Source organism: Rattus norvegicus, chromosome 4 (genome assembly GCF_036323735.1).
Source record: "Rattus norvegicus strain BN/NHsdMcwi chromosome 4, GRCr8, whole genome shotgun sequence".
NCBI lineage: Eukaryota > Metazoa > Chordata > Mammalia > Rodentia > Muridae > Rattus > Rattus norvegicus.
The window spans coordinates 116,057,225-116,084,193 of record NC_086022.1 but is presented as its reverse complement, the minus strand read 5'-3'; the positions used below and the strand labels follow the sequence as shown (position 1 = coordinate 116,084,193).

Below are 26,969 nucleotides of genomic sequence, written 5' to 3'. Positions count from 1 at the left end.
CACTCACGCACACAGACACAGACACAGACACACACACACACACACACACACACACACACCACACTCCCCACTTACTCGCTAAATGCAGATGAGATCAATGTTTTGTGCAATGTACAAACTTGCCAGTTCTGTGGAGTAGTGTAACTTTGCAAATTATGGAGAAGAGGGAAATTATATATGTTTGCACATATAACTTCTTCAAACTAGCGGTGATCCACAGGGAAGCAAGTTTAGTCCCATAGGAGCCACCGTCTGGCCACACCTCATCGCACAGACTTCTGGGAGTTGTAGTCATTTATTGTGGGTGTAGAAATGGCGGCCTCCATGGCAGAAAGTTGTAGGGTGTCCATGTACCTGGCCTGGAGCTACCGAATGGCCAGGCCACGGCTTGCTGCTCTCGCGTCTGATGCCTGCCGTGCCCACACGGGCCCAAGTCGGTTTCAGAGCACTGGGCCATCCGAGCCCGGTGGGTTCAAGCCGCCGCCGAAACCTGTCATTGTGGACCGGCGCCGAGCCCCAGAGGAAGAGAGAAGGTGAGGCAGCCAAGGCCGCGTGGGGGTGCGCGGGTGCCAGCAGCTCTTGCTGCATGGGCGTGCGCACACTTTGATACCCGCTTTGTAGCTGGACTTCACGAAATCAGGTTTCGTGTCTGCCCTTCTCTAGATCCCGAAGGACGTAGGCTTGGACGCCCTTTCCTCTCAGTTCTGTTTGTCCTAAAATCCACCACAGTGAGTGTTGGCCAACAGATTCTATCTAGGAGTAAGGGTTTGGGGATGTCAGGTCAAATCAAGCATGTGGATCCAGCACAGTCTTTTTCGTCTCTGAGGGAAACAGGCCATGCATTGATGCAATTGATGCACATACATGTTCAAAAGCTAAAAGTATGGACCAGGAGGGGTGGTTCGGTGGTAAAGGTGTCGCTTGTGCAAACCTGTCCACCCAAATCCATCCCTAGAAGCCACAGAGGAAGTAAATTTGCCTACTCCAAAATTTGCCTTCAAATCCCTTCGTGGATGTTATGGTGTGCACCCCAACCCCAGTACACAATAATTGTATATGTATGTGGGTGTGTGGCTCACCGTGTATTATCAGGCTGGCCTTGAACCCAAAAGAGATCTGCCTGCTTTTGCCTCCTAAGTGTTAGGATCAACCACTATGCTTGGTGGAAGTTTTCTTTTAAAGCCAGTTTGCAATTGGTGGTTTGTATATATTTTCTCCATGTTTATAGCTCAGTGGGAGACCCGTACTCATAGGCTTTGCAGACTGAAACTCAGCGTTTAAACTGTGACAAAATTGTAACAAATAGTAATAGTAATGTGTCAGTAGTTCATCATCTTTAGCTCCAGTTTGCTTTGTTTTCTAAGGAAAATGACAAGAAAGCATCTAAGTGGGACCAATTTAGGCTACTATGGGTCAGCTTGCCTCACAAGCTGTGCTGTGACAAACACCCAAGACAGCCAGCTTAAAGGGAACAATTTTGTTTGGCTCAGGGTTTAGACAGTTGTAGTTAATTTTGCTTGGCCCTGGTCCTGTTACTTCAGCCCTGCAGTGACACAGTACAGCATGGCAGGAGTCACCAGCTAGGTAAAGCAAAAGGACAAACAGAAAGGGGTGGGGTCTTTCGTCTTGCCTTCAAGGGTAGATGCCCAGTGACGTGTTTCCTTTACTGGGCTGAAACTCTTTAAAGCTTCCTAAGCCCCAGTAGCTGCTCAGGATGGCGATAAACCCTTAGCACATATGCCTTCTTGGACAAGACCTTAAGGGCTACCTAGGTATTTGACCACCATTTAAACAAAATACCTGGTGAGTACTTGGGAGCGGTGGCAGTTTTCATGAGCAAAACCATGTTTTAAAAAATAACATTTCAATCCTTATTGAAAGAATGAAATATATCTACATGATACCCCCCCTTTTCTTATATTGGCCCAAATTAACTTTCATGTTTAATTTTTTTTTTTTATAGGTTCCTGAGTCCTGAATTCATCCCTCCAAGGGGGAGAACAAACCCTCTGAAATTTCAGATAGAAAGAAGAGATATGCTGGACAGGAGAAAGGTGCTTCCCATTCCAGAGTTCTATGTCGGTGAGTAAGAGCAGGGCGTCTGTCAGCAGGTGCTGGGGGCTAGTTTTCACTGCATAAGGATTATTTTTCAGATGTCTGGGTTGTGCTCTTATTTATTGCTGCCATACTAAGGGATAAACCTTCTTTGCTCATTCCTGCATCGGTGTCAGAGCTTGCTTCTCTTCTGACCCCGTAGGAAGCATACTGCGCGTCACCACAGCTGACCCCTATGCCAGTGGGAAAACCAGCCAGTTCCTGGGGATTTGCATCAAGCGATCAGGAAGTGGGCTTGGGGCTACTTTCACCCTCAGGAACACGATCGAAGGACAAGGTATGTTTCTTCCTGAGCATCGGAGAGTGAAACTGGGTTTTCCCCAAGATAACAAGGTGTGCTTTGCAGTGGATACAGATTTGTTCTCACTGTTTAGTGTGCTTTGGTGGGGATGGGGGATGGTGATGGTGGTCTGCTTTCTTTTGAGGGCTTATTATATGGGCAACACCCATTAGGACTAGACTGGACATCTGTTATCCTAGCACAGGGATGTGCTGAGGCAGAAAGACCTTTCAGCTTAAAGCCAGGTTGAACTACATAGTGAGACCCTGCCTAAATAAACATGGCATCTTCAAATATGGAGACAGTGTGTTTTTGTTAGTAGTGGTTTTGAAACAGGGTCTCCCACGTGGATGGCCAAGAACTTGCTGGTTGACCTCAGACTTAAAGTCCCCTCTAATCTCTGCCTCCTGAGTACTGAGCTTAGAGGATTAGAGATGTGAGCCTTCACATTTAGCAGGATCTTCCTTTTCTCAGCAAATACCCTGAAGTCCCCTAGGACAGACGGTGTCCTTAGGAGTTTGGCTCCTAAAATGAAGGTCCCTACTTTGCTTTATGTTGTGACACAGTTACTACTGGGTTATGGTGTCAGAAGCAGTCATACATGCCATGACTAACACAGCAGAAGAACAAATGGTAAAGTTCTAGAAAGAATTGAAACAGCAAGTAAGAGTGTTTATACTCGCGGGTGCACTTTGGGGTTCTTACCAGTGAAGTTTATCTTCAAAGAAACTGCATGAGAGAAGGAGGGTTACATTCAAACATGCTCACCGAGTTACCCTTTGTGCCAAGAGGACCTCTCCCTGGCATACTAGTGCAATCTTTGTTGTGATGAAACACTGTGTCCAAAAGCAACTTAGAGGGGGAGAGATTTTCAGCTTCTACATCTTCAGGTCAGTCTTGAGAGAGAGGCAGAAACCATGGCACAATGCTGCTGCTGGCTCACTCCTGGGCTCAATGTCAGCCAACTCTTCATACATCCTAGGACCACCTGTCCAGGGATGGTACCTCCCACAGGGGACTGGGCCTTTGCATATCAGTTGGCTCCACAGACATACAGGCCAGTCTGATCTACAGTCCTTCAGTTGAGGTTTTCCTTCCAGGGTAATGTATAAGAGGTGGGATGATGTACTTATAGACTTCTTATACCATATCATTCAATTTCTGACTTTTGAATTTAGTTTGCTTTGCTTTGATGATCTTGATCTTTAACAATTACACGTGTTTGTTCAATGCCCACTTGCTAGCTTCTTTTTTACTGTATGGTAAAGTATTGCAGGAGTCTGGACTTAGGTGGTAAGTGCATGACTTGAAGAAGCCTGTTCCCTTTTTAGGTGTGGAGATTTGCTTTGAACTGTATAACCCTCGAATCCATGAGATCCAAGTGGTGAAGTTGGAGAAGCGGCTGGATGACAGCCTGCTGTACTTACGGGATGCCCTCCCCGAGTACAGCACCTTCGATGTGAATATGAAGCCAGTTCCACTTGAGTCCTGCCAGGAAGTGCCTGTGAACAAGGTAGGTGGTGTACGTCTGCTCAGGTGCAAGTAAGAAAGAGGCACCTGCAGAAAACCTGGGGGTTGGGGAGAACTTTCTTGTGCCTCTCACCAGCCCACAATTCCTGGTTTTGTTTTGCTTAGCTGAAAGTTAAAATGAAGCCAAAGCCGTGGTCTAAACGCTGGGAACGTCCGAACTTCAACATTAAAGGGATCAGATTTGATCTTGCTTTAACTGAAGAGCAAATGAAAGAAGCCCAGAAGTGGAGCAAGCCATGGCTTGAGTTTGATATGATGAGAGAATATGACACTTCAAAAATTGAAGCTGCATTGTGGGAAGAAATAGAAGCATCAAAGAAGTCTTGATCCTGGGACTGGTGAATGGCCCAAGAGGTGAACATGCTTGTTGCTCATGAGGCCTGAATTCGACTCTGGAGCCGAGGGTGGAAGGAGAATACTGACTCCTAAAGTTGCCCTCTGGCCTCTACATGCACACCCTTGCATACATGGACCGCAATGCCTTTGATGTACTGGCTCTAAGGATTTGGTTTGAAAGCCATTAGGTTTGCTTTCTAAGAACACAGTGATTAAAAATGAGCATTCGCCCCTTTTCAGTACCTATCATAAAGTCTGTACGTCAGTTTATTCCTCTAACAAGAGAACTCACCTAATGTTCATTCCCTTTCTGTAGCCAGTGAAGTTAGCGTCACCAGAATAAGATATACTGGGATCTGAGCAAGGGGAGAAGATTAAGGAAAAAAATCATACACAACAGGGTGCAAGTTCAAATGTAGTAACGGGCTGTAGAGGTGGCTTAGTAAAGAGCAGTTGCTGTTTTTGCAGAGAATATTAGTTTAGTTCCCAGCACCCAGGTCTGTATGTGTTTACATGGTTGTCCAGAGACTAGAAGGTATCAGATTGCCAGGAACTGGAGTTACAGCTGCTTATGACCCATGTGGTGGTTTGAATATGCTTGGCTCATAGGGACTGGTACTGTTAGGAAGTGTGTGTGTCCCTGTGGGGTGGACTTTGAGGTCTCATGTATGTTCAAGTCTGGTCAGTCAGGCTCTCCTAGCTGTAGTTTGATCAAGACGCAGAACTCTCAGCTGCTGTCTGCCTGGACACTGCCATGGTTCCCATCATGAAAATGGAAGCTCTTAACCTGTAAGCCAGCCCCAATTAAGTGCTGTCCCTTATGAGAGTTGCCCTAGTCTCGGTGTCTCTTCACAGCAATGAAACCATAGCTAAGACAACCCACCTGACATGGGTGCTGGGAATTGAACTGGCAATTGGTGGAGCAGTATGCTCTTAATCATGTGCTATCTCTCCTGCGTGTTAAATGTCTAGTTTTGACAGGCTCATTAGCAGGTGGAAAAGGGAATGTGAGAGTCAGTTGTCATCTGGCTTCATTTTCCCCAAGTTTACCAAAGCCACTTGTGAGGAATTCCATGGATAAAATTACAAGTGAAGTCTGCTAAACAGAAGACACCTCAGGGTCCCTAGCAGGGCCAGTGTGGACTGGGTGACGAGTGTCCAGCAGGAAGGTGGTCAGAGAGTGTATTTTACTTCCCATATGAATCAAGCTTCAGCTCTTAGGGGGTTACAACAGTCCCTCTGTGGGGACAGAAGGGTACTTGGTATTCCATGCAGCTGAACATGGGTTGGGAAGCTGGGATGCGTCACAGAATAAAGGCTAACCCACCTGTAACTCACCTGTGACAGTGCCAGCCTGGACCTCAGGACTGTTTTCTGTTGAACTGCTCTGCATTCTGTGTTTTCATTTCCTGGCTGTGTACTCCGTTAGAACTAGCTTTCAGAGACGTGCATGTGTGTGGACCTCACTGGACATACATGAGATCCCTCATGATGAGGCTCATAAGTCCTTTCACTTATGTGGCCTGTTTTACTCTTGAGACAGACTTTCTGGCCTGTACCATCATTCTGCTCTGAAGTTTCCTTGTTAAAGTCTACTTAGAAGAGTTTTAGTGCTTAGTTGAGAAGCCCAGTTCTTAGGTATGACTTGAGAGTGTGTAGTTCTAGTCTTCACAGCAGAGAACCTCAGTGTTGTTCCTTGGTGCAGGTACAGGTACATTTAAATCCATAGCTTAGGGCTTTGGGTAAGCTTCTCAGTGCACTGACTCATGTTCTGGGAGACTTGGCTCTTGCTGTGGATTTCTCTCTGCTTCTGTTTTCCTGGAACTGTTATTTGGAGTTTAGATACTGAGTAACACTTTTATATTTAAGTGTATGCTTGTGTGACTGCATCAGATCCCCTGGAGCTGGAGTTACAGGTGGTTGTGAGCCACCTAGTATGGGTGATGGGAAGCGAACTCCACTGAGTCCAATCTGAGACACAGGTCTCCTCTGATGTTCCTGTGAGTCTGTTTTGGTGTCTCCTGTTAGATCTGTAACTTGTCTGGGTGGATAGAAAGTTGAGATGGAACTAAGGCTCAGTCAGACATGTTTTGTTTTTTTGTTTTTGTTTTTTTAACACTGATCTGGGCCATGAGTAACATGGCCCCAGGTTGTTCTCCTGTATGCTTTATTTCCCTAAACCTGTTTCAGTGTTGACATTAAATTCATGTGTCAAGTTTAAGGAAAATAGGACTTTATCTAAAATTAGTTTTCTAATTCATGAACATTGTCTATCTCCATTTAGGCCTTTTAAGTTTTCCTTGCCAGGTGTGGTAATCCTAAGGCTTGGGAAGCAGAGAGAGGAGGGTTCCAAGAGCAATGTCACTTACACTTCAGAATGAGACCCAGTCTCTACGATGGAATAAGATAAAAGAAACCATGAGAGACAGAGAATGAAAGTTTTTGTTTCTGTGTATTAAGATTTGTGTCATGGTCTCGTGCAGCCCCGGCTGGCCTGCAGCTCATTGGGTCTGGAAGATGAGTCACCAGATGAATACTGGCATTTGCTGTGGCATTTGTCCATTTCCTAAGACTAGGAGGCAGGAGTAAGAACTTTCAAAAGGCAGTAGAATTGGCATCACATTATGTTTCAAAGACGCTTGGGCGTTCACATTCCAGGCATAGTGGAATTGAAAAGCAATAGCCTGCTCTTTAGCATCCTGTGACACAGAGAATCAGCCGAGTTTAGGAGGAGAGCATATCCACCCACATGTCTACCTCTAAGAAGCTGAGGCCAGAGAATAGTTTCCAAAAGTGCACTTTAACAGTAAGAAGTTTAGAAAATTCATATGTAATAAAGTCTCTGCCAATTTATATACAAAACTTTCTGGACACATATACACATGCTTTTGTAATGAGCAAATGTCTAAAATGGCAACATGGAAAAATAAATATAGGGCCATCATTGAGTTGCTTAACAAGTATACTTAAGAATACTAATAAAATCATTTGGAGAAAAGTTCTTAATTTCTTAATAACTTTGGCTCAGACTACCTTAATTGGACAAATACTTTACAATTCTGTATTTAAAATAGCAATGGCCTTCTTAATCCTACCACGAACCACACAAAACAGCAAAAAAGCCTCACTTGCTACCAGCTGATAACTTTGTTACCAAAAAAATCTTACACAAAATTTAAAGAAAAGTGGTCAGTTTTCTGAAAAGCTACTTGTCAGAACATAGGCAAAAGATCAGTATTCCTGTAGAAAAAGATGGACACTTCAAAAAGAATTATAGGTGACCCAAACCGACACATCTTCATTCTTCAACGGGCTGGAGAACAGCACAGTGGTTAAGATCCCTTCTGAGGACCTGGGTTTGGTTCCCAGCACATCAGGTGGCCCACAACCTCCTGGAATCCAGTTCTAGGAGATCTAATGCCTTCTGGCCCCTACATGGACGCAGTGCTAAACCCAGGAACATACATAAGCAAACATATAAAAATATACCTTCTTTTCAAAAATTTTTTTCTTAATAAATTGTCAATGAATTAAAATCTGGAGACTCACTCGCGCTCTCTTAACCTAAGTTCATCAATCAATCAGTACAGATTTTGAAAGGATAATTTGTATAAAAATGTATTAACCATTTAATATTAATAAGCAATTTCTTACACTTCAGAATGAGACCCAGTCTCCACAAAAGAATAAGACAAAAGAAATCAAGAGATAGAAAGTTTTTCCCTCATTAGCTGATTTGTAAACAGTTGGAGTCTGTTGAAGGTGGTTTTGACGCGGGGCATGCTTCTGTGTGTCAGATTTCCTCATCATCTTCTCAGACTGAGAGAGAATAAAAGAGAAGCACACTGAGCGCCAGCCGCCTCATGCATGTACTTCCCTCAGACACACAGCAGCAGGAAGCTTTCCACACAGCCACGGTGGGCACAGCGGACAGGAGGCGTCATCTATATACAGGAAAGGCGCTGTCCACTCTCATCATGGACCTCTGTACAGCACGCTCACACACCTGCCGTCTGGGCTGTGAGGGGCTCCAGGCGATGCTCCTCTGTGAGGGATTCAGCTTGACTCAGAGCCTTTACCTTCACCAGGATAAGAATTATTCCATTGAGTTCATTCCTGAAAACAGCCAAAAAGCATTTACTCACCCCTTATGCAGTCCAGGCTGGAGGCACATGAGAGACACAAAGTCTTTAGCGGGCAGGGGGCCCTAAATCTGATCCTTAGCACAAAACGAGATGGAATAAAATGAAAGGAAAGCGATAATAACAGTACTATAACAGCTCAGAAGGGAGTAACAATGGTGACTGAGGACCCAAGCCAGTATCTAGAGCTGCATACAATACAGAGACGCTATCCCTTCTGTACCTCATCACACGCAGTGATGCTTCAGTTAAAGGCAAGGTGTTGGTTAGTCCCTAGCATGCCGCCATGAAACACATTACCTGCTGTTATGCGCTGGTCGGAACAAATGTGCTGACAGCTCTATAAAAGCACAGCATATGAGCTGTCCACAGTACTGGACACTGTGACCACATTGTGTATTTTTGTATTAGCTACATATACATGTGCATTACAGTCTATCGGTAGCAGCCTGCGTCACCCATTTCTATACGCACACTGCAGTACTGGCCAGACATAAACTGCCAATGATGTAGTTCTCAGAATGACCACAGTTTCATACACCTCACGATTGCAACTGCAAAGTCCAATACGCAATATTTTGGAAAATTTGTATGCGATGGCAACACAAAGCAGAACACAGAGCAAGCCCGTCATCAGGGTCTCCACAGTACTGTGCTGTCAGCGTCAATGCCACTGTGTTGGTAGCTAACGGGAACAGTCGACTTCCTCAGCACGACAGAAGGATGGATTCCGCACGTGCCACAGTGCCTGTTTCTGAGTACTTGGATTGAGCCCAGGGCCTTTTGTTGCTAGGCAAATACTCTGCCAGACTGGTTATATCCCAAGACCCAGATTTAAAAAATTATAATATAAGTGCAAAACTTGCTCAAAATTGTTAACAACATTAAAAATCCTCGCACAATGCTTTGGAGGTGAAAAACTGAGCATTACCTGAATTCAGTTGTGGATAATTTGCGTGCAGACTGCAACAAAAACTGAACGAAGTTTTCTAGCTGGGGAAGTGATGTCCTCATAGCAGAGTTCTCAAACCATTTGTCTGGCAGACATGCTGCTATCTGTCAGTCAAGACACACGACAGGATTACAAGATAAGAGCAAAGAAAGTTTGAGATTTCTTTTTCCTGTGTCAAAGGTAACATGGCATTAAAAAGATCACTCTTCAGGGGCTGGAGAGATGGCTCAGTGGTTACCAGCAATGGCTGCTCTTCCAGAGGACCCAGGTTCAATTCCCATAACCCACAATGACAGCTCACAGACATATGCAACTCCAGTTCCAGGAGATCTGGTGTCCCCTTCTGGCCTCCTCAGGCATTACATTCACACAGTACAGACACACACAGAAGCACGACACCCATACATATAGAATAACAAGAGTAAAAAAAAAAAAAAAAAAAAAGCTCAAAGCCACCTGATTAGCAATCATTCTTCATTGCTAGAGGCATAAATATGCAGACGGCATCTGCTCTGCACTTTCTAGCAATGTTTATATTCCACAGTCTTCAGACATTGGAGAGGAGGAAAGGACAGGTGATTCTAAGTCTTTTATCCAATGTGCTATCCATGCCCATGGTTGCCAAACAGATCAATACAACGCATGCAACTGTTTCAAGAAGACAAAGACGAAAAAATCCTTCTTCAAAAATAACACGGAAGATTAGAGAAGAGTTTGGGGAAAGTCAGAAAAATGTTGAAGACAAGTAACTTCCTCTTAGCAACAGGAAGGAAAAGGAGAGAACTCAATGAGGAGAGGAAAACTTGGATGGCCACAAGATGAGGATCTGAGACCAGAAAGGAGAAAGCCAAAACACCAAACATGCACAGTAAAGGAACACAGGGGCTGGAAATAAAGAAGTCCAGTGCCAGCCTTAAAAGCAGTTGTACAAAATGGCAGCAGAGGATGTAACCTGGGTATGGTGATAGGTGTCTAAGTCCAGCATCTGAGAGGCCTGGGGCAGAAAGGACTCTGAGTTCTAAATTAGCCAGCCTAGTCAGCAGACATAGCCTGCCTCAAGAGAGAGAGATAGATAGATAGATAGATAGATAGATAGATAGATAGATAGATGGATGGATGGATGGATGGATGGATGGATGGATGGATGGATGGATGGATAGACAGACAGACAGACAGACAGACAGACACACACACACACACACACAGATAGAAGGTAGGTAGATAGGTAATAGGTAGGTAGGCAGATGGTAGAAGGTAGGTAGTAGATAGGTAGGTAGATGGTAGAAGGTAAGTAGTAGGTAGGTAGGTAGATGGTAGAAGGTAAGTAGTAGGTAGGATAGGTAGGTAGATGGTATGTAGGTGGTGGTAGGTAGGTAAGTAGATGGTAGAAGGTAGGTAGTAGGTAGATGTAGAAGGTTAGTAGGTAGGTAGTAGGTAAGTAGATGGTAGAAGGTAGGTAGGTAGGTGGTAGGTAGGTAGGTGGTGGTAGGTAGGTGGTGGTAGGTAGTAGGTAGGTAGTAGGTAAGTAGGTAGTAGGTAGGTAGATGGTAATAGGTAGGTGGTAGGTAGGGGAGATAGGTAGGTGGTAGGTAGGTAGGTAGTAGGTAGGTAGGTAGTAGGTAAGAAGGTAGTAGGTAGGTAGGTAGATCGTAGTAGGTGGTAGGTAAGTAGGTGGTAGGTAGGTAGATGGTAGTAGGTGGTAGGTAGGCAGGCAGGCAGATGATAGCTGAAACGGTACAGAGCTGGGTGTGTTGAATGTGTAGGTGGTAGAACAGTGTTAAAGTGTGTGAGGCCTTGAATCTGAGTCAGCAGCAGCACTGATTACAAATGCTAGAGAAAGCAGGTGAAGGCAAGGAAAAAAAGGCTCACTGCATTAGTCTTTAATTGTCGAGGAAAAAAAACAGACGTGTGACTGCAGAAGGCAGAGGCATGGGAGACAAGCTTGCTTGACAAGCCATATTTGTTTCCAAAGTTTTAAAACCAGCCTCAACTGGGTTGGGAGCTACTCACTGTTCCCGTTTCCCCATGCTTTGCTATCTCACTGTGTCTGAACCAGCAAGCCTGCCCATGTATGAAGTACCACATACTCCCTTCCCCCTCCCTTCTTCCCCTGCCTCCTTTCTTGATTTGTCTTGAGCACGTGCTCTTCCTGCGTTAGCCTCTCATGCACTGAGACGCCACGTGTGTGCTGAGCGTCACTTACTAAATGCTTCTTTTCAAACCAGAGTACTGATTCTTAAATATCAAAATAGCGTCTGGGTTCTGCTGTGAAACTCATGTGTTTATTCAGGTGCAAGCTCTACAACTTTAATTATTTGACTGTAATCAATACAGATTTCAATAACTAAACTCATGTCTGTGTGTGCATCTGTCTAAGTTTCGGGCACTGGATTCCCCATCAGTGTTAAATCACAGGGGTTGTGGGCGGCCCGGTAGGTGAGTAGGAGCTAACTCGGGTCCTCTACGAGAGCAGGATGCAGCCTTAACTGTCCAGCCCCTGCCTAGTCTGTCGCTGCTTGGAGAGGGTCTCACCCTCCTATAGCCCAGGTTGTCTGGAGCTTCCCACACTTCTGCTACTTCAGAGTCTCTAGTGCTGGAGTTAGAGACGTAAGCCACCGCACCAGGCAGTGTGTATAAAAACGTCATAATTAGAGTTGGTTTCTATACAACTTACCTGGCTGCACTTTTTAACAACATCTGGTCCAGGGATGGCGTTAGTAAGAGCAATGATAAGGTAGCGATTCAGCAGCTTCCCCAGTCCCAGATTTTGCAAGATGTCATCTGGGAGAAGTCCATTCCAAAGAAGAATATTTCCGAAGAGCTAAAAGAAAATACGAAGTAATTATGTGTGTCCTCCCTAGAAGCTATAAGAGCTGGTCAAGCTCCCCCACTCTCACTAGTTGGCTCTGTTCATGTCAGCTTTGGAATAGGAAAAAATCCCCAATTAAACACCCGACTCTCACCCCCATGCACATGCTCATCCTATTTTCACTCGTAGAGTAACCAACACCACTATGCCCCGTGCGACTCTACTGGGGCCTCTCCAGACCAGTGTCCCACTTAACCCATCTTCCCTGTTGTCTGAGGCCACTGAGTGTAAGTCTGTGGTTGTCAGGATCAGAAAGTGCTGTCAAGGCTGCTGCCAGTGTGTAGGGAGACAGGCAATGCCAGAGACCTCACTGCTGACAGGTAAGACAGGACAGCACATGAGTCTGCTGATAAAGGAGATGAGTGCCCTGCAGTGAGATCGTTGAGTAAATATGGGCTTTCTTTGGAGGGCTGAATGCAGGTGTCTGTGAGTTGTGATGCAAAGTCTGAGTCTTCTAGTATCTGGAGTAGAGAATGACACACACCACACTTTACACTGTGACTGGCATCCCTGCCTGTCCACGGAAGCATCTCCCTGACTTGGCCATGGCACACATACACTCACTGCACTAACACTGCTCCTGCTAAGGACACTTATGTCTTTGTATTCTCAAACATGATGGACATCTTCAGTGCCCTCTGATCCTTTATCATGGCATTTAAATCACAATTTCATTCTAGGGATCAATGAGGCACAAAGGTTCACAATTCACTACAGGGTACACCTGAAGACACCCCCCTCCCCCCAACATACCCCCCCCCCACACACTGTTTTCCAGGCTCTATCCCAGTGTCATTCATACGGAAATACAGCCTATGCATAACTGAAGTCAAGGGAATTGCCAACATACCCCCCCCACACACACACACACACTCTGTTTTCCAGGCTCTATCCTAGTGTCATTCATACGGAAATACAGCCTATGCATAACTGAAGTCAAGGGAATTGGAACTCATATGCCGTCTGACTTGTGTTCCATCTCCACAGTTCTGTGCAGTTTACGACAGCCAACACAGATTTCACAATCTCCCCGAGCTGCTTCCTCCTACATCCCCTACATCTAAGACTGACATGGGCACCAGGAACCGGCATTGGTACTTGGCTATGATAGTCTCGTGCTCCTCACGTGCAGTTAGTCACTGAGGAGTCCTTTCGATACTTCATTTGAAACAACGCTTGAATCCACCTCCTCCTACCTCCACTGACTTGGACTGCCTTAACTGTAGCTTTTTTGACCACTGGGTCACTGAAATTAAGTTTAACAGGAGGCTTCTTTTGCAGGGTCCATAAGACAAGAACAGCTTTCACATTTTTAAAAGACATTTCAAAATTTTAAAGACCAAAACAGACTATAGCTGGGCACAGTGACGCACACCTTTAATTCCAGTGCATGGGAGGCAGAGGCAGGAAGGCATACCATGGAGTGTATGTATGTAAGATCAGCCTGGTCTCCATAGCAAGTACCAGGTCAGCCAGGACTATGTAGTGAGACTGTCTCAAACAACACAACACAACAAAACAAACTCAGCACAAAATATTTTCAATATGTGGAAATTATGTGGTGTCTGAATTCCAGTGCTGGTAAGCAAAGTTTATCCAAACATAGTTCATGCGATTACATGCTGATAGCCTGTTAGTGATTTGTAGTGTAGCAGAGTGGAGTAGTTCTACACATACTATTTAGCTGCAAAGATCAATATAGACACATTTAAAAACTAGTACTCTGCTTACCTTTAGAGCTCCCCAGAACTGTCTTTCTTGGAACTTGGAGTGTGGTGACATTTTTCCTTCTTCAGAGCTAATGTGCGACAGGAGAGGGAGGGGAGGAAGTGCACAGGACCATTATTCTTTCAGAATAAAGGCTCAAAAACAAGACTTTCGTTTTTGTTTTGAATTCTGTATACATTTGTGTCTGTGTGTGTGGTTTGTACACATGAGTGTGGTAGCTGCAGAGGCTGGAGGAGGCCATGGGAGACCCTGGAGTTGGAGTTATAGATGGTCATGAAGATGGTCATGAACTGTCCAACGTAGGCGCAGAGAATCAAACTCCAGTCCTCTGGGAGAGCACTGGACACTCTAAACCACCAAGCAATCTCACCACTATTATTCTCTATTATTTATTTGTTTGAATTATGCAACTAAACAGTCTAAATGAAAAATGAGTCAAAGCACTCTGATGTATTGACCAAGAACTACAAATGCATCCACTCTCAGCCAACAGTGGGTTTGTGCAAGTTTATCACTGCCTTTGCAGTTTGCTTGTGATCTCATTGCTGGTCAGTTACAGGACACCAACATGCCGGTACTGGCTGGTTTTGTGTGTGTTAACTCAACACAAACTAGAGTCAACAGAGGGGAAGGAACCTCAGTTGAGGAAATGCCTCCACAAGACCCAGCTGTAAGGCATTTTCTCAATTAGTGATCAGTGGAGGATTGGTGCTATCCCCGGGCTGGTGGTCCTGGCTTATTTATAAGTAGGCTGAGCAAGCCAGTACACTGCACCCCTCCATGGGCTCTGCATCAACTCCTGCCTCCAGGTTCCTGGCCTGTCTGAATTCCTGTTCTGACTTCTTTGATGATGAGCAGAAATATGGAAGCTTTAGCCAATAAACCCTCTTCTGCCTAAGCTACTTTTTAGTCACGGTGTTTTGTCGAAGCAATAGAAACCCTAAGACAACACCTATCAAGCTTAAAAAAAGCAGAGAAACTTTCTCATATAAGGATATGAAATGACTTAAACTATGTACTAAGTGAAAAAAGTATAAAGCTGCCTATACCTGCTTATAATCTACTTCACCTGGAATACACAGAGTGGGAAATAAGGTCACAGCAGAGATAAGGGAAGGCAAAATCTGCACCCAGAAGTCTAAGACTAAATAAACCTCATTTTAGGGACTGGAGAAACGGTCTGGTGGTTAAAAGCACTTGCTGTTCCTACAGAGGACATAGTTAGTTCCAGGCACCCACATCATGGCTCACAACTGCCTGTAACTGCATCTTCAGGAAAGCCAATGTTCTCTTCTGACCTCTGCAGGCACCAGGCGCTCGCTCATGTGAAACATACAAATACACAGGCAAATGCTCGCAATATATAAATTAAAAATAAGCAACTTTTTTATTTTAAAGACACACTTGACTTTAGTCGAAGGGCTCAGAAATGACTGCCTTAAATATAAGTAAACTGTACTCAGATTTTGAACTATATGAACATATTAGTTACTTAAAATAGTGCAGAACAAAACTTAGTGGTGCATATTTTTATTTGCAGGTATCTCTTTTTGACTCAAATAAATCAGAAAGTCCCTTCCTGTCTCCCACCCAACTTCACTCCTAGGAGTATCACACGTCATCACTCCTAAGAATATGGCCACAATCAAGCCTCCTGCTTCCTAAGATTAACAGAGTTCCCTGCTGCAGTCTCCTGGCCTTCTGGGGTGCGCTAGGCTGTGCTAGGCTCCTTTGCACACACGTCACAGCTCTGTCCTAGCACTGCCTTCATCATCCTGCTGTCATGTAGGGTTGTATTGATTTCTGCCTCCTCATACTGATGCCAACAACACAGCAAGGGCCCAGGTCAAATAACCAGAAACACTGGAGCCACGAATCTGTTTTTCTCTAAGCTACAACCTCCTGATGCTAGGATAAATTTAAACACAAGAAGCACTCAAGCACACAATGTCCAAGTGCTAGGCATCATATATGGCACACAGGAAATTTAGAGAGATGTTTGCTGAAATCTCAGTCTGCATCTAAATTCAGTGTGTGTATTATGTTTAGAAACAACTGTAGTGCCTTTAGCATTACATCCTTAAACAGGTCTGTATTCTTGCCAGGCTGGGCATGACGGCACATGGCTCTAGTTCTGGCACTTGGGAGGTGGAGGCAGGAACACAGAATGAAGAGTTCAAAATCATTCTCAACTCCGTACACAGTTCAAGGACACCACCCTACTCCCCACAAAAGAAAAGTCATTTCAAACAGTACAACCACGGAGAGCTCTTACCTCTTTGGGTATAGAGGAATAAAAACATCATCTTCTATTGACTTCTTCATTCTTGCAGCAACAGATTTAAGTAAATCCTATTAAAAATTTTGAAAAGCATCAGCAACCCATAATTGGAAATAAAATAGCTAAATCAAGTAATTTTAACAGTGCAAATTGGTCTGCAGTTAGAGCCAGATGTTACAATGCTGTAAGAAACTTAGGAGATGCAGTAAATCACTTTCACTGCTAAACTGCATTCTGCTGCATGAATACTACTCGGGAGACATTTGATGGTTTCCACTTAGGGGGTTCATTGTGCTTAATGATGCTGTAAATACCCTGCAGAAGTCTCAGTGTGTGTAAGAATACTTTATAGGTATACACAATGAAATGGAATTGCTGTAATACAGCTCATGACCTTGTATTCAACTTTGTACGGAATAAGATGGTCACATCTGACACTAGAAACCCAGTGGTGGAGATCATAGACCCTACGGGCAACCTCCCCATTATGGTTTAGCTACTGACTTGGCATCAAACTACAGCTTAGATATTTATGCTTATACCCATAGACAAATGCTACTCACACTTAACCCGAGAAGCTCGTCTTTGCAGTAAATAACGGTAAATGCAGAGACCCATGTGCTCACCCCTAAATAGGACATTTCTACCACCCTCGTAAAGGAATGGCATGAAGAGAGAAAGGAAATAATGTAAGAGCAGAACACAGGGAGAAGAGATATGAAAATGCCATCTTCAGGACATGGCATAGCCAATGCAACCATGAGATCTGAGCAGCAGAGGCTGCCTATACAAGACTGAGCCTGTCAAGAGCCAATCATGGGTTGCAGAGGCCACAAGGCCTGGCCCCTCCCTGATGAACTCCTGGCAACTGACAAGTTCCAGGGAAAGGACAATTACTGGAGTCCATAATGCTACACTAGAAAGTTCTAATTCTAAATCCATGGGTGCACAGTCCTGGTTACAATCAGATGGTCACAAAATAAAGCAAAACAAAAAGATGGGAAGAGGAAGGGATGCCAAGAGACGTGTGTGTGTGTGTGTGTGTGTGTGTGTGTGTGTGTGTGTGTGTGTGTGTGTACACATCTGCCATCCTTACTACACTGTGTTCCTCTCATTTTTTTTTTAGCTGTTTGCAAATCTGGAGATGTAGCCCCATCGCAATTTTCCTGAAAAATAGTGTTTTATTGCTTTTTCCACTTAATTTTAAGTACCATATATTTTAAGAGTCCTATATCGGTTGGGGATTTAGCTCAGTGGTAGAGCGCTTGCCTAGGAAGCGCAAGGCCCTGGGTTCGGTCCCCAGCTCCAAAAAAAAAAAAAAAGAACAAAAAAAAAAAAAAAAAAAAAAAGAATGCCTGAAAAAAAAGAGTCCTATATCAATTTTTAGAACATCAAGAACAAAACTCAATTTTTGTTTTATCCCATCTTTTAAATTCTTTGAATTCTGACTTAAGAAGAAAGAGTAATATCACCATGCAATGGAATCTGACAAGTCTACATTATTTATTTACTTTTGTGCTATTGGAAATTGCACTCGGGTCGCACGTATGCTAGGCAAGCACTGTGTCACTGAGCTAACCCCAAGTCCGCAGATGTCATTACCTGTTTGCTTTTACTGACTTCAGTTTCAGAAGCAAACTGTTCAAAAGCCACTCTGCAGTGCACTGTTAAAATTCTTGTCTGCGAGGTTGACAGGGGATCCCAGATCATCTCTACAAAATCTGAAACACATTTCAGTGGTTACACAAGCTACTAGATCATGTACAAACAGCCGGTCTTTAGCATACCCTGTCCATGCCACATCAAGGTTCATACCCACAGCTAATGATGACGTTTCCCATTTGTATACACTCCAGATCGCTACTGTTACCATGCCCTCTTTGCACACACCCTCAGCAGTTTTTCCTCCTTGGGTTTTGCTATACCTGCAGGTTAACCCACTCCTAGCTAAATTTACTTCTCCAAACTCTTCCTGTAATGTGCAGCTAAATGTAGCTTTAAAGAAAGGTATACCAAACTAAATTCCCAAAACTCAATAAGCCTCCATATTAGGCCGCCATTAGTCCCCTGGCCTGCTGCTTGCCTGGTTGATTTTCCTAGTTCTTACTTTCAGTTGAAGGATCTTTCTACTTACTTCTTCTCCCTACCCTCATGCTATGTATGCATGCTGACATGTGTGTGGGTGCCTGACTGTGCGTGTTTGCACATGAGCACACATGCGTGCGTGTGAAGCTTGAGGTTGATGGTTGCGAGTTTGGCACACCACCTTGCTACTGAGATCCTCTGTCTCCATGTTACAAACATGATACTACACGCCAGCCACCATGCTTACCATGTTTTTATGTGGGTTCTGGGGGATCTGGGTGCTGGTCCTCACTTGAGGGCAAGAGTTTTAAACACTGCACTATCTTCTAGCTCCAAACCCCCTAGCCCTCACTCCAGCACTGTCCACTGCCCCCCTAGCCCTCACTCCAGCACTGTCCACTGCCCCCTAGCCCTCACTCCAGCACTGTCCACTGCTCCCCTAGCCCTCACTCCAGCACTGTCCACTGCTCCCCTAGCCCTCACTCCAGCACTGTCCACTGCTCCCTTTCCTTTTAAAACAAAATTCCTCAAAGTGCTGTCTGGATGTCTACCTCATATTTTTCTTCCTGTTTGCTCCAGGAATCCTTTCAACTAGGCCTGTGCACCTAAGCCAGCTTTAAAGGTTGATTTTAATACTGTGTGACTAATACTGTGTGACTACTGTCAACAACCACAACTAGCCCCACCTTTCTCCCTGGAAATACTTTCTTTGATTTTGGGATGCAGTCCTCCTGGTATCCTCTCTGGTCTTTGCTGATACTTGTCACTTCTGTGGCTTTTAAATGCTAAAAAGGACCTTAGGACTGAGGTAATATCCTTCTCGTTCCTTCTTGCACATCACTTTGAGGTATGAAGTGCCACCCACACCCAGCTGCCTCCTGCCTGAACCCCTCTGATGGTACACTCAGCCACCCATCGAACACCCCACTCAGGGACTGGCACCAACACAGCACAGCCACCAGATGCCGCCTCCTTCAGATTCCCAAGTCAGGAAAAGTCAACTGAGTCAGAACCCCAGAAACATTCTCCATGTTCTCCTGCTCCCCTGTACAACAATGCATCCTTCAGCACTCCCTGGGACTGCTGTCTTCAGAACACACAGAACCGATGTTCCCTAGCCATAGGATGGATGGCTCAAGCACAAGAGTTAAAAAGAAAACCATTGTCTAGAATAAGTCCTTCCAAGTTTAGCCAAGTTCAAAACACATTTCTCTGGAATATGTAAAAATACTCTGGTCAAATACTACACTACTACTATGACAGCCAACATTTGCACAAACAAGCATTTTCCAACCAGGTCAATCTGAAATCTATTGCTCTTTAACACACACAGTATTTCCTGTATCTCCAAAGTTCTAACAGAATCAAAATTACCAGGGATACCTGTGAGGCGGGGAACAACTGTTTTGTTGATGACAGCAGACAAGATTTTTTTATCGGAACCATCTTCTTTTCCTACATCTTCCATGCCGCTCTCCATAAACTCTGTTATGGCTGTGAACCAGGGCATCCTGTCTAGACCCATGGAGTCCATCTATAAGATGAGATAATAAAAGTTTTACATTCTTAAATGTGTGTATTTTCTAAGTTAACTTTTTCCAAAATTCCTAGATTTTTCCTAAGGCTCAAAGAGAATAATCATGTATTTTAATACTATGTATACAGCACTGAGGCAGAATAACTAAGAACTGTGTTTCATGCATTCATCTGTACAACAAAAATGCGGCAGTGGCCCACTGTGCGCCAGGACGTTCAGAGACCAGCAATGGCGGCTCTCTGACCGGAGTGAAATAACATCTTTGAGTTAGGCATTTGGAACTGCTACAGAATTCACTGGTAAAATTCATTCAACTGCCTCAAGCAAAATTGACTTCAGTCCTTTCACTTAAGAATAAATGTGTAATGTGCATGTGGTTTAGCTTGTTAGCCAATCAGCAAACAGCAAAGGCTATTACTATTTGTAGATCAATGAAATGCCAGAATGGCTAACCCCAGGTGCTGCCCACACACTCCCTAACAGTTCCATAGCAATGACCTTGCTCTAACTTGGGACGGTGCTGTGGTCCCAGGAAGCCTGAAGACACATGCGTAAGGCCAAGGAAGAGACACTGACACTCTCCACCATCTTCTCTGTAAGCTCGTGCTGAGAGCTTTCCTTACAGAGCTCCATTCTTCAGCGCAGGATCCAGGCCTTGGAGGGTCTGCACATGGAGAGTTAGAGCTCCTCCTTATTTTACTAATTCTTATTTTGTGACACACTTATAACCCAGCATCCCTTTGTCAGGCTCACCCTGAACTTTGATTATATAAATAGTCTTCTATATTTTATTTCTCTTTCTTCCAGGTTAACTACTTCTAGTGGCTTCCTAAAACACTACTTTCAAGTCTCTGAGATGACTTGGATGTAAAGGTACTTGCTGCCAGGTCTGATGACCTAATGTGGATCCTTGAGACTCATATAATGGAGAGAACCAACTCCCATATGCTGACCTCTGACCTCCACATGCATGCCGTGGCATGTGTGTACCCCACCACACACACAAATACATGTAATAAAACATTTTTAAAACTCCACATTCCCACCAGGTGGTAGTGGTGCACACCCTTAATCCCAGCACTCAGGAGGCAGAAGCAGGCAGATCTCTGAGTTTGAGGTCAGCCTGATCAGTCAGTTCCAGGACGGCCAGGGCTGTACAGAGAAGCCCTGTCTCAACAAATAAAACAAAACATAACAAAACAAATAAACAAAAAACAACTCCAAATTACCTTCTGTATATCACGCTTACTACTGTTTTCAAAAATGAGTTATCTCCAACCTCATAATCCTCAAAACAGGTTTGCAAGTCAAACTCAGTACTACATAATGTTAACCAAACTCAGTATTACATAGTTCTGGGGACATTTCCACACATTGCAAAGGTATTAAAATGTGTTTGAATTATTAATGTTTGGTCTTCTATGCCTTTAGAGCAAAAGATGGCTGGGGATGTAGCTCAACGGTTTGATGATTGTTTAGCACATAGAAGGCCCTAGGTTTTACTCCAGCTTGTCTCTGTCTGTCTGTCTGTCTGTCTGTCTGTCTGTCTCTTTCCTTACCACCCCCCACCCCCGACATCATGTAAGGGTCCCAGGCAATACAGTTCAGATAAATTTCTAGACAGTTGTTCCAGGGCTCTAAATTTTATCTACAACTTTAAGGGCAAATGATTTCATTTTTACTTTGTAATGATGTTTATTTACTAATCTGTGCAAGTGGGAGATGGCATGTGTAGAAGCCAGAGGATAACATGTGGAAATTAATTCTCTCCTTCTATCACATGGGTTTCAGAGTCCAAACCGAGGCCATAACCCTTGGCAGCAAGCACTTTGTATACTGAGCCATCCTGCCAGGCTGAGGTTGTGATATTTTAGACCTAACCTGACAGCAAGAGCAAAAGCAGCTGACATGACCAGGACAGTCACATGTTAAACACTGATACCTTAAGAGGATTCCAATCAAGCAACTGAACTCGTATCAGGGGACTTAAAAGCTTTGGTAAGCAGAAACCAACGAAGGCTTCGTAGTAGGAATCAGGAAACTTTTCTCGCCACTGCTGAAATTTCAATAAAATATTCTGGACGTTACAAAAATCATCATGCACATCTTCAAAAACTTTCTTACAATCCTGTAAAATGTCACCTGCAAACAAAGTAAGTCTCTTTATGTTATGCAGTTTAAGCCTGTTTCTTACCAACAGTCACGAGTTGCTACTTAACCAGCTGGGCTGGGAAATTTTCTATTTCATATATTCATTTTATTTAAAGTCACTTTAATACTGAAAGTCATATTATTGATACTAAGAAAGCGTACCATGTATTGAGTACCTGTCTATATGCCAATGTACCATACACTCACTGTCTCGTTTCATTACCATTGCCCTCTTCCCTTTAAGGCAGAGAAGATACATTGATTTAAACAAAGCAGGCAGGCAAACAACTGAACTGAGGCAGGCAAGGAAAAAGGCGCCTTTCCTTTGGATCTAGTAAACAGCAAAGCCCAGAATCTTTTAAAGAGCTGCACTACCAGCCTTCTCAGACCATTGTAAGTAGTTTCACTCATCAGCAGAGTACTCAGCCCACAGAACAGGAGAAAAGCCTGACCGGCTGTGCTCAGACACAGGCTTAGGATCTAGAACTTACCAAGACCCACAGAAATTAAAAACCAAGGAAACGAAACTGCCCAACAACAAGTGAGCTACTGAACTGAACAGTTTCAAAAGAAGAAAATGAAAGACCGATAACAAGTTTTAAGGCTGGAGAACACCCCAAACTACTGGGAAGCACAAATTAAAACTACTTTGTAACTCTACCTCACCACAGTCAGAAAGGCCATCAAAAAACCCAGTAGCCAATGCTGGAGAAGATGAGGGAAAGGAGCCTTATTCACTGGTGGTGTCTGCTTGGAGGTTCCTCAAAAAATTAGAAATGGCCCAGCAATTTTAATCCTAAGCACACACCTAGAGATCTCCATACCCTACCACAGAGATCGGCACCTTGATTTCTGATGCTCTATAGCCGGGAAATGGAACCAACCAAGGAGCGCGTCTTCATCTGAGCTGACACTGAGAGCCTGGTGTATGTACAACATGGAGTGCTCTTCAGTGCTAAGGAAAGACAGAATCACGAAGTCTGCATGCAAGTGGATGAACCTAGAATGTATACTGGTAAGAGTCATCCAATGTCAGGAAGAACCTGAGACCTTCTGTTCTGTCTCCTGTACAGATCCTAGCCTACACTGCACAGATATCGAGTGCAGGTACAGTGTATCATTTAGAAAGGAGAGCAAGAAAGGGCAACATTAGGGGATAATAATACAGGTAAAGGGCACGCAGCTGTGAAAGAGGACACAGAGTTACATACATGCCTTTCTAGTGTCAGTTCTATCAGTTTCTTCCTTTGTGTGTGCATGAGTGCACGTGTGGTGGACAGGTAACGAAACGGGAACTAAAAGGATACAGAGCCCAAGTCTTAGTACTCCACACCAATTCAAGGTGCAACAACTCCAATCAATCACTGCCACAACACTCTGAAGGACAGGCACACTGGGTCCTGCCCAATCTGTCCAACAGGGGCATCTACACCTCTAATAAACCTTACAAAAACAAAACGAAACACCTTGAAAAACAAAAGGTGACTGATGGTGAAAGTAAGAAACCTAAGAGGCTTCAGAACCACCGTGCTGGCTGCAACATTCACTGAGATGCACTGCTGGGTTTGAGGGTTTAATCGGCTTCGTGATGCCTTTAAGGCGAGTTCATCACAATCAGCCTCAGTGACTTAGCTGTTTAGTTGCAGATGGTACAACATAAGGAAAGGGCAGTCACAATGCCCACTGTAACCCAGCAGCAGCCAAGAGCCGTGGGAGCAGCTCACACCGCCCCCTTTCCAGAGGCAGCCATCTTACAGGAAGATGTTTCCACTTTCCTTGAATTTTCCTGTTTTAGTAATATAGATTTAAAAGCAGACACAACAAAGCCTTCCTCGTTATTTCAACATTTCAAAATAGGTTAGAATCTTGGCAATTGACCTTGGCGCTTGTGGAAGTTAGTCATCTCTGCAGGAGACAGCTCTTCATCACTGGATGTCCCCTCCTGATGGTCACAGTTGCCCGACAGCACCCTTGCCTGTCTTCTCTGCACCCTGTGTTGTGCAATAAAGTAATCACAATGTTACTATTTTATAGTGACACGTCACCGGATGGCACCATGTATGTCACTACTCTCAGACACTCTCTGCTTCCTCAGCTGCTTTGGTTCTAATGCCCCGCTTGGGTCATCCTCTGAATGTAAAGGTTCCTTAGGGAGAGTCCACTAGCTAGAGGTAGTTTCCAGTTCAAAGCAACCCTCCTAGCAATGGCCACCTCACCGACCCTCCTGAGCCCAGTCTGTTTCTGAGCGGGAGGCCAGCGGGACTAACTCAGCTGTGGGTTTACATCACGCTCGAAAACTGGGACTACCACACAGCTGATTCTACGGAAGTAGTGACAAGTCCTTGCTCAGTGTGTTAAGTCTGCACTTCAAACACATACCTTCGAGCTTCAATCTCTTCTAAAATCCGTTGATCCTTTTCATCCAGAGCCAAGCTTCCACTTGCCAATGTCTCATCTTTGCCTGTTAATTCACAAAATTAGCTTTGTACTAGTCTCAAAACAGTGAATCACTGAACAGGTGACTTCATGTGTGTACAAGAACACGTAATGTCTCATAGTGTACATTTGTTATGCCACAGAACGTAACGCCCATTACCTATCAGTATTCACAGCCATCAAGCCCACTGGCCTTGCTGGTGTATGTCATTTACCAGAGCAGGTGTCTCTCTTTTCGAGCAGTTTCCCCGTTTCCCCCATAGTCGTGTACTAGAGATATTTACACCACCAACATCGTACTTATACTATGGCCTGTCCATTTCAGCACGTTGCAGTGTTTATAACTGACCAAATGTGGGAGGGAGCTTGACAGTCACTTCACTCTTGTCAGCCACACCACACAGGATCTCCTTCCCTAAGCATCGTGCTAAGACACAAGTGCAGCGGCAATATGGTGTGAGGAAGCTGAGAGCCACTCTTTACCAACTCTGCTGAGACCCACCAGTTGTGCAGCCCTTCACCTACAGAGCTCAATTGCTGGGGAGTCATTTCCAATTACTCTGCTTATTGAATGGCACATAAATACTCTGTGTCGAGGGGCCGGGGGAGATGGTTCGGCAGTTAAGAGCACTGGTTGTTTTTCCAGATGACCAGGGTTCAGTTCCAAGCACCCACAGGAGCTTTTAAGTGTCTAGTCTGCCAGGCCCAGGGAAACTTACACCCTTTTGACCTCTGAACACTCCTGCACACATGGTAATGCATACATAACTAGAAAAATATACTTAAGACAGAAGGTCTGTCTGTATGCAAGCACTGTATGTAGGGCACTTTCTTAGTTAGTGATTCATGGGGAGCACCCAGCCCATTGTGGGTGGGGCTATCCCTGGGTTTGGCTGAGGAAGTAGGAAAGCAAGGTAGTAAGCAGCAACCCCATGGCCTCAGCATCAGCTCTGCCTCCAGGTTCCTTCTGTGCTTGAACTGCTACACAGAAGTGTAAGCAAAATAAACCCTTTCCTCCCTAACTCACTGCTGGTCATGTGCTTCTTCACAGCAATAGTAACCCCCACCCCAACTAAACAGCTTTTTTTAAAACACAGAACTCTAAAAATATTTTTATTCTCCATATGGCAATTCAGCTCAACAAGTGATGAAATGTAATAAAACACTAACGTGATAACTGTTGCAAATATGAGGATTCACATTTTAGCTCATCTTGCCTGCGTTTCAAAAGTGCTTCTGAGTGTTTTAAAAGCAGTGTGTACATGGATGACTCTAGTTCCACAATGCTGCTAATCTGAAACACAAAAGCCAAATTTTGCAGTTCATCAATAATAAATTATAAAAAGGATTAAAAAGCATTATTTGTAATCATATGTATACATTCAATTCTTGAATAAATAGTTCCAATATCAGTGCAAGTATCACACATTATGAAACCAAATGATAAGGGGTGAGGAGCATGTGCTTGAGGGATGGGTAGAAGGAAGGACTTTGTCAGAGAAAGGTGAGGGGGAAATGCAGACAGACAGCAAGGAGATACTAGAAGAAGCTGGTAAAAATCTGAAAAACTGAAGAACGGAGCTGGGCTAGAGCTGAGTGTACAGTGCCTGCTGAGCATGTCGAAGGCCCTGGGTTTGAGTCCCGCAACAGAATAAACTTCATAAAATGGAAGAGAGTCACTAGGGACAGAGAAGAGGGCTATGCTCCAGAATGTGTGACTAGATGAAACTGGACTCCTCCTTTTTAGGGAGCAGTTATGTCATTCTTGAGGCTTACTGCTGCTTCCAGGGATACAGGCAACCCCATGTAGGCTGGTATGATTTTAAAAGTGGAATTCAAGGACGAATGAAGAGAAATTTACACTTAAAACAAACAAACAAACAAACAAACAAAACAAAAAAAACCCAGAAAGCAAATACCAAATGACACCGTGTGATAAAGCAATATTTTCTGGATAAAATAGATATAGGAAGTCAAATTTAACTACTTTAGCAATCTTTTTCTCTTAAAGTTCCGGGGTTTAAATAAAGTGCCTTGCAAAAAGGTAATAAAGGGATCCCATGTCAGGACTGAGTGTTCACAGAACACAGAGGATCCCACATCAGCACTGAGTGTGCACAGAACACAGAGGATCCCAAGTCAGCACTGTGTGTGCACAAAACACAAGGTGAAATGAAAGATTTAAAAATCTGCTAGTGTAAAAATTTTAAACATACAACTATTAAAACCATCACAAACAAAAGTATAAATTTTAGATCATACTGAATAAGCATTAAACATTCTAAAGTAGGGGCTGAAAAAGAAATGACTCAGTGGTTAAGAGCACTGGCTGCTCTTCCAGATCAATTTCAGTTCCTAGCATCCATATGGAGGCTTACGACCATCTGTAACTCCAATTCCAGGGGATCTGATGTTCTACTGCTGGACTCCAGATACTGAATGCACACACTGCACAAATGTACATGCTGGCAAAATGCTCATACAAATTAAATAAAAAATGTCTTAAACCATAAAAATTTGTTTAAAT

At 44.1% G+C, this 26,969-nt stretch overlaps 2 protein-coding genes across 9 annotated transcripts in view; one reads left to right on the top strand and one right to left on the bottom strand.

Annotated features, from left to right (window-relative positions):
- Positions 1-310: 310 nt before the first annotated feature.
- On the top strand, positions 311-4,540 carry Mrpl19 (mitochondrial ribosomal protein L19). The gene is made up of 5 exons (NM_001029898.1): positions 311-533; positions 1,964-2,082; positions 2,258-2,392; positions 3,727-3,908; positions 4,031-4,540. Exons 1-5 carry the CDS (start codon positions 313-315, stop codon positions 4,250-4,252), a joined length of 879 nt encoding a protein of 292 aa, NP_001025069.1. The 5' UTR covers positions 311-312; the 3' UTR covers positions 4,253-4,540.
- Positions 4,541-7,863: 3,323 nt separating this feature from the next.
- Gcfc2 (GC-rich sequence DNA-binding factor 2) overlaps positions 7,864-26,969 on the bottom strand; it is a 36,899-nt gene continuing 17,793 nt past the window's right edge. For 2 of the 8 annotated variants that reach the window (XM_006236702.5, XM_039107584.2), the window contains 11 exons: positions 25,613-25,736; positions 24,386-24,467; positions 23,885-23,997; positions 21,798-21,997; positions 19,702-19,852; positions 17,836-17,954; positions 16,228-16,304; positions 13,956-14,022; positions 12,030-12,176; positions 9,335-9,459; positions 7,864-8,377 (listed from right to left, as the gene is read on the bottom strand). In XM_006236702.5, the coding sequence (XP_006236764.1) occupies positions 8,260-8,377; positions 9,335-9,459; positions 12,030-12,176; positions 13,956-14,022; positions 16,228-16,304; positions 17,836-17,954; positions 19,702-19,852; positions 21,798-21,997; positions 23,885-23,997; positions 24,386-24,467; positions 25,613-25,736 (1,323 nt within the window). In that variant the 3' untranslated portion in view covers positions 7,864-8,259. Of the gene's footprint in view, positions 8,378-9,334; positions 9,460-12,029; positions 12,177-13,955; positions 14,023-16,227; positions 16,305-17,835; positions 17,955-19,701; positions 19,853-21,797; positions 21,998-23,884; positions 23,998-24,385; positions 24,468-25,612; positions 25,737-26,969 lie in introns of those variants that run through there. The other 6 variants (XR_005503212.2, XM_006236703.5, NM_001134554.1 and 3 more) reach the window with 6 other exon arrangements.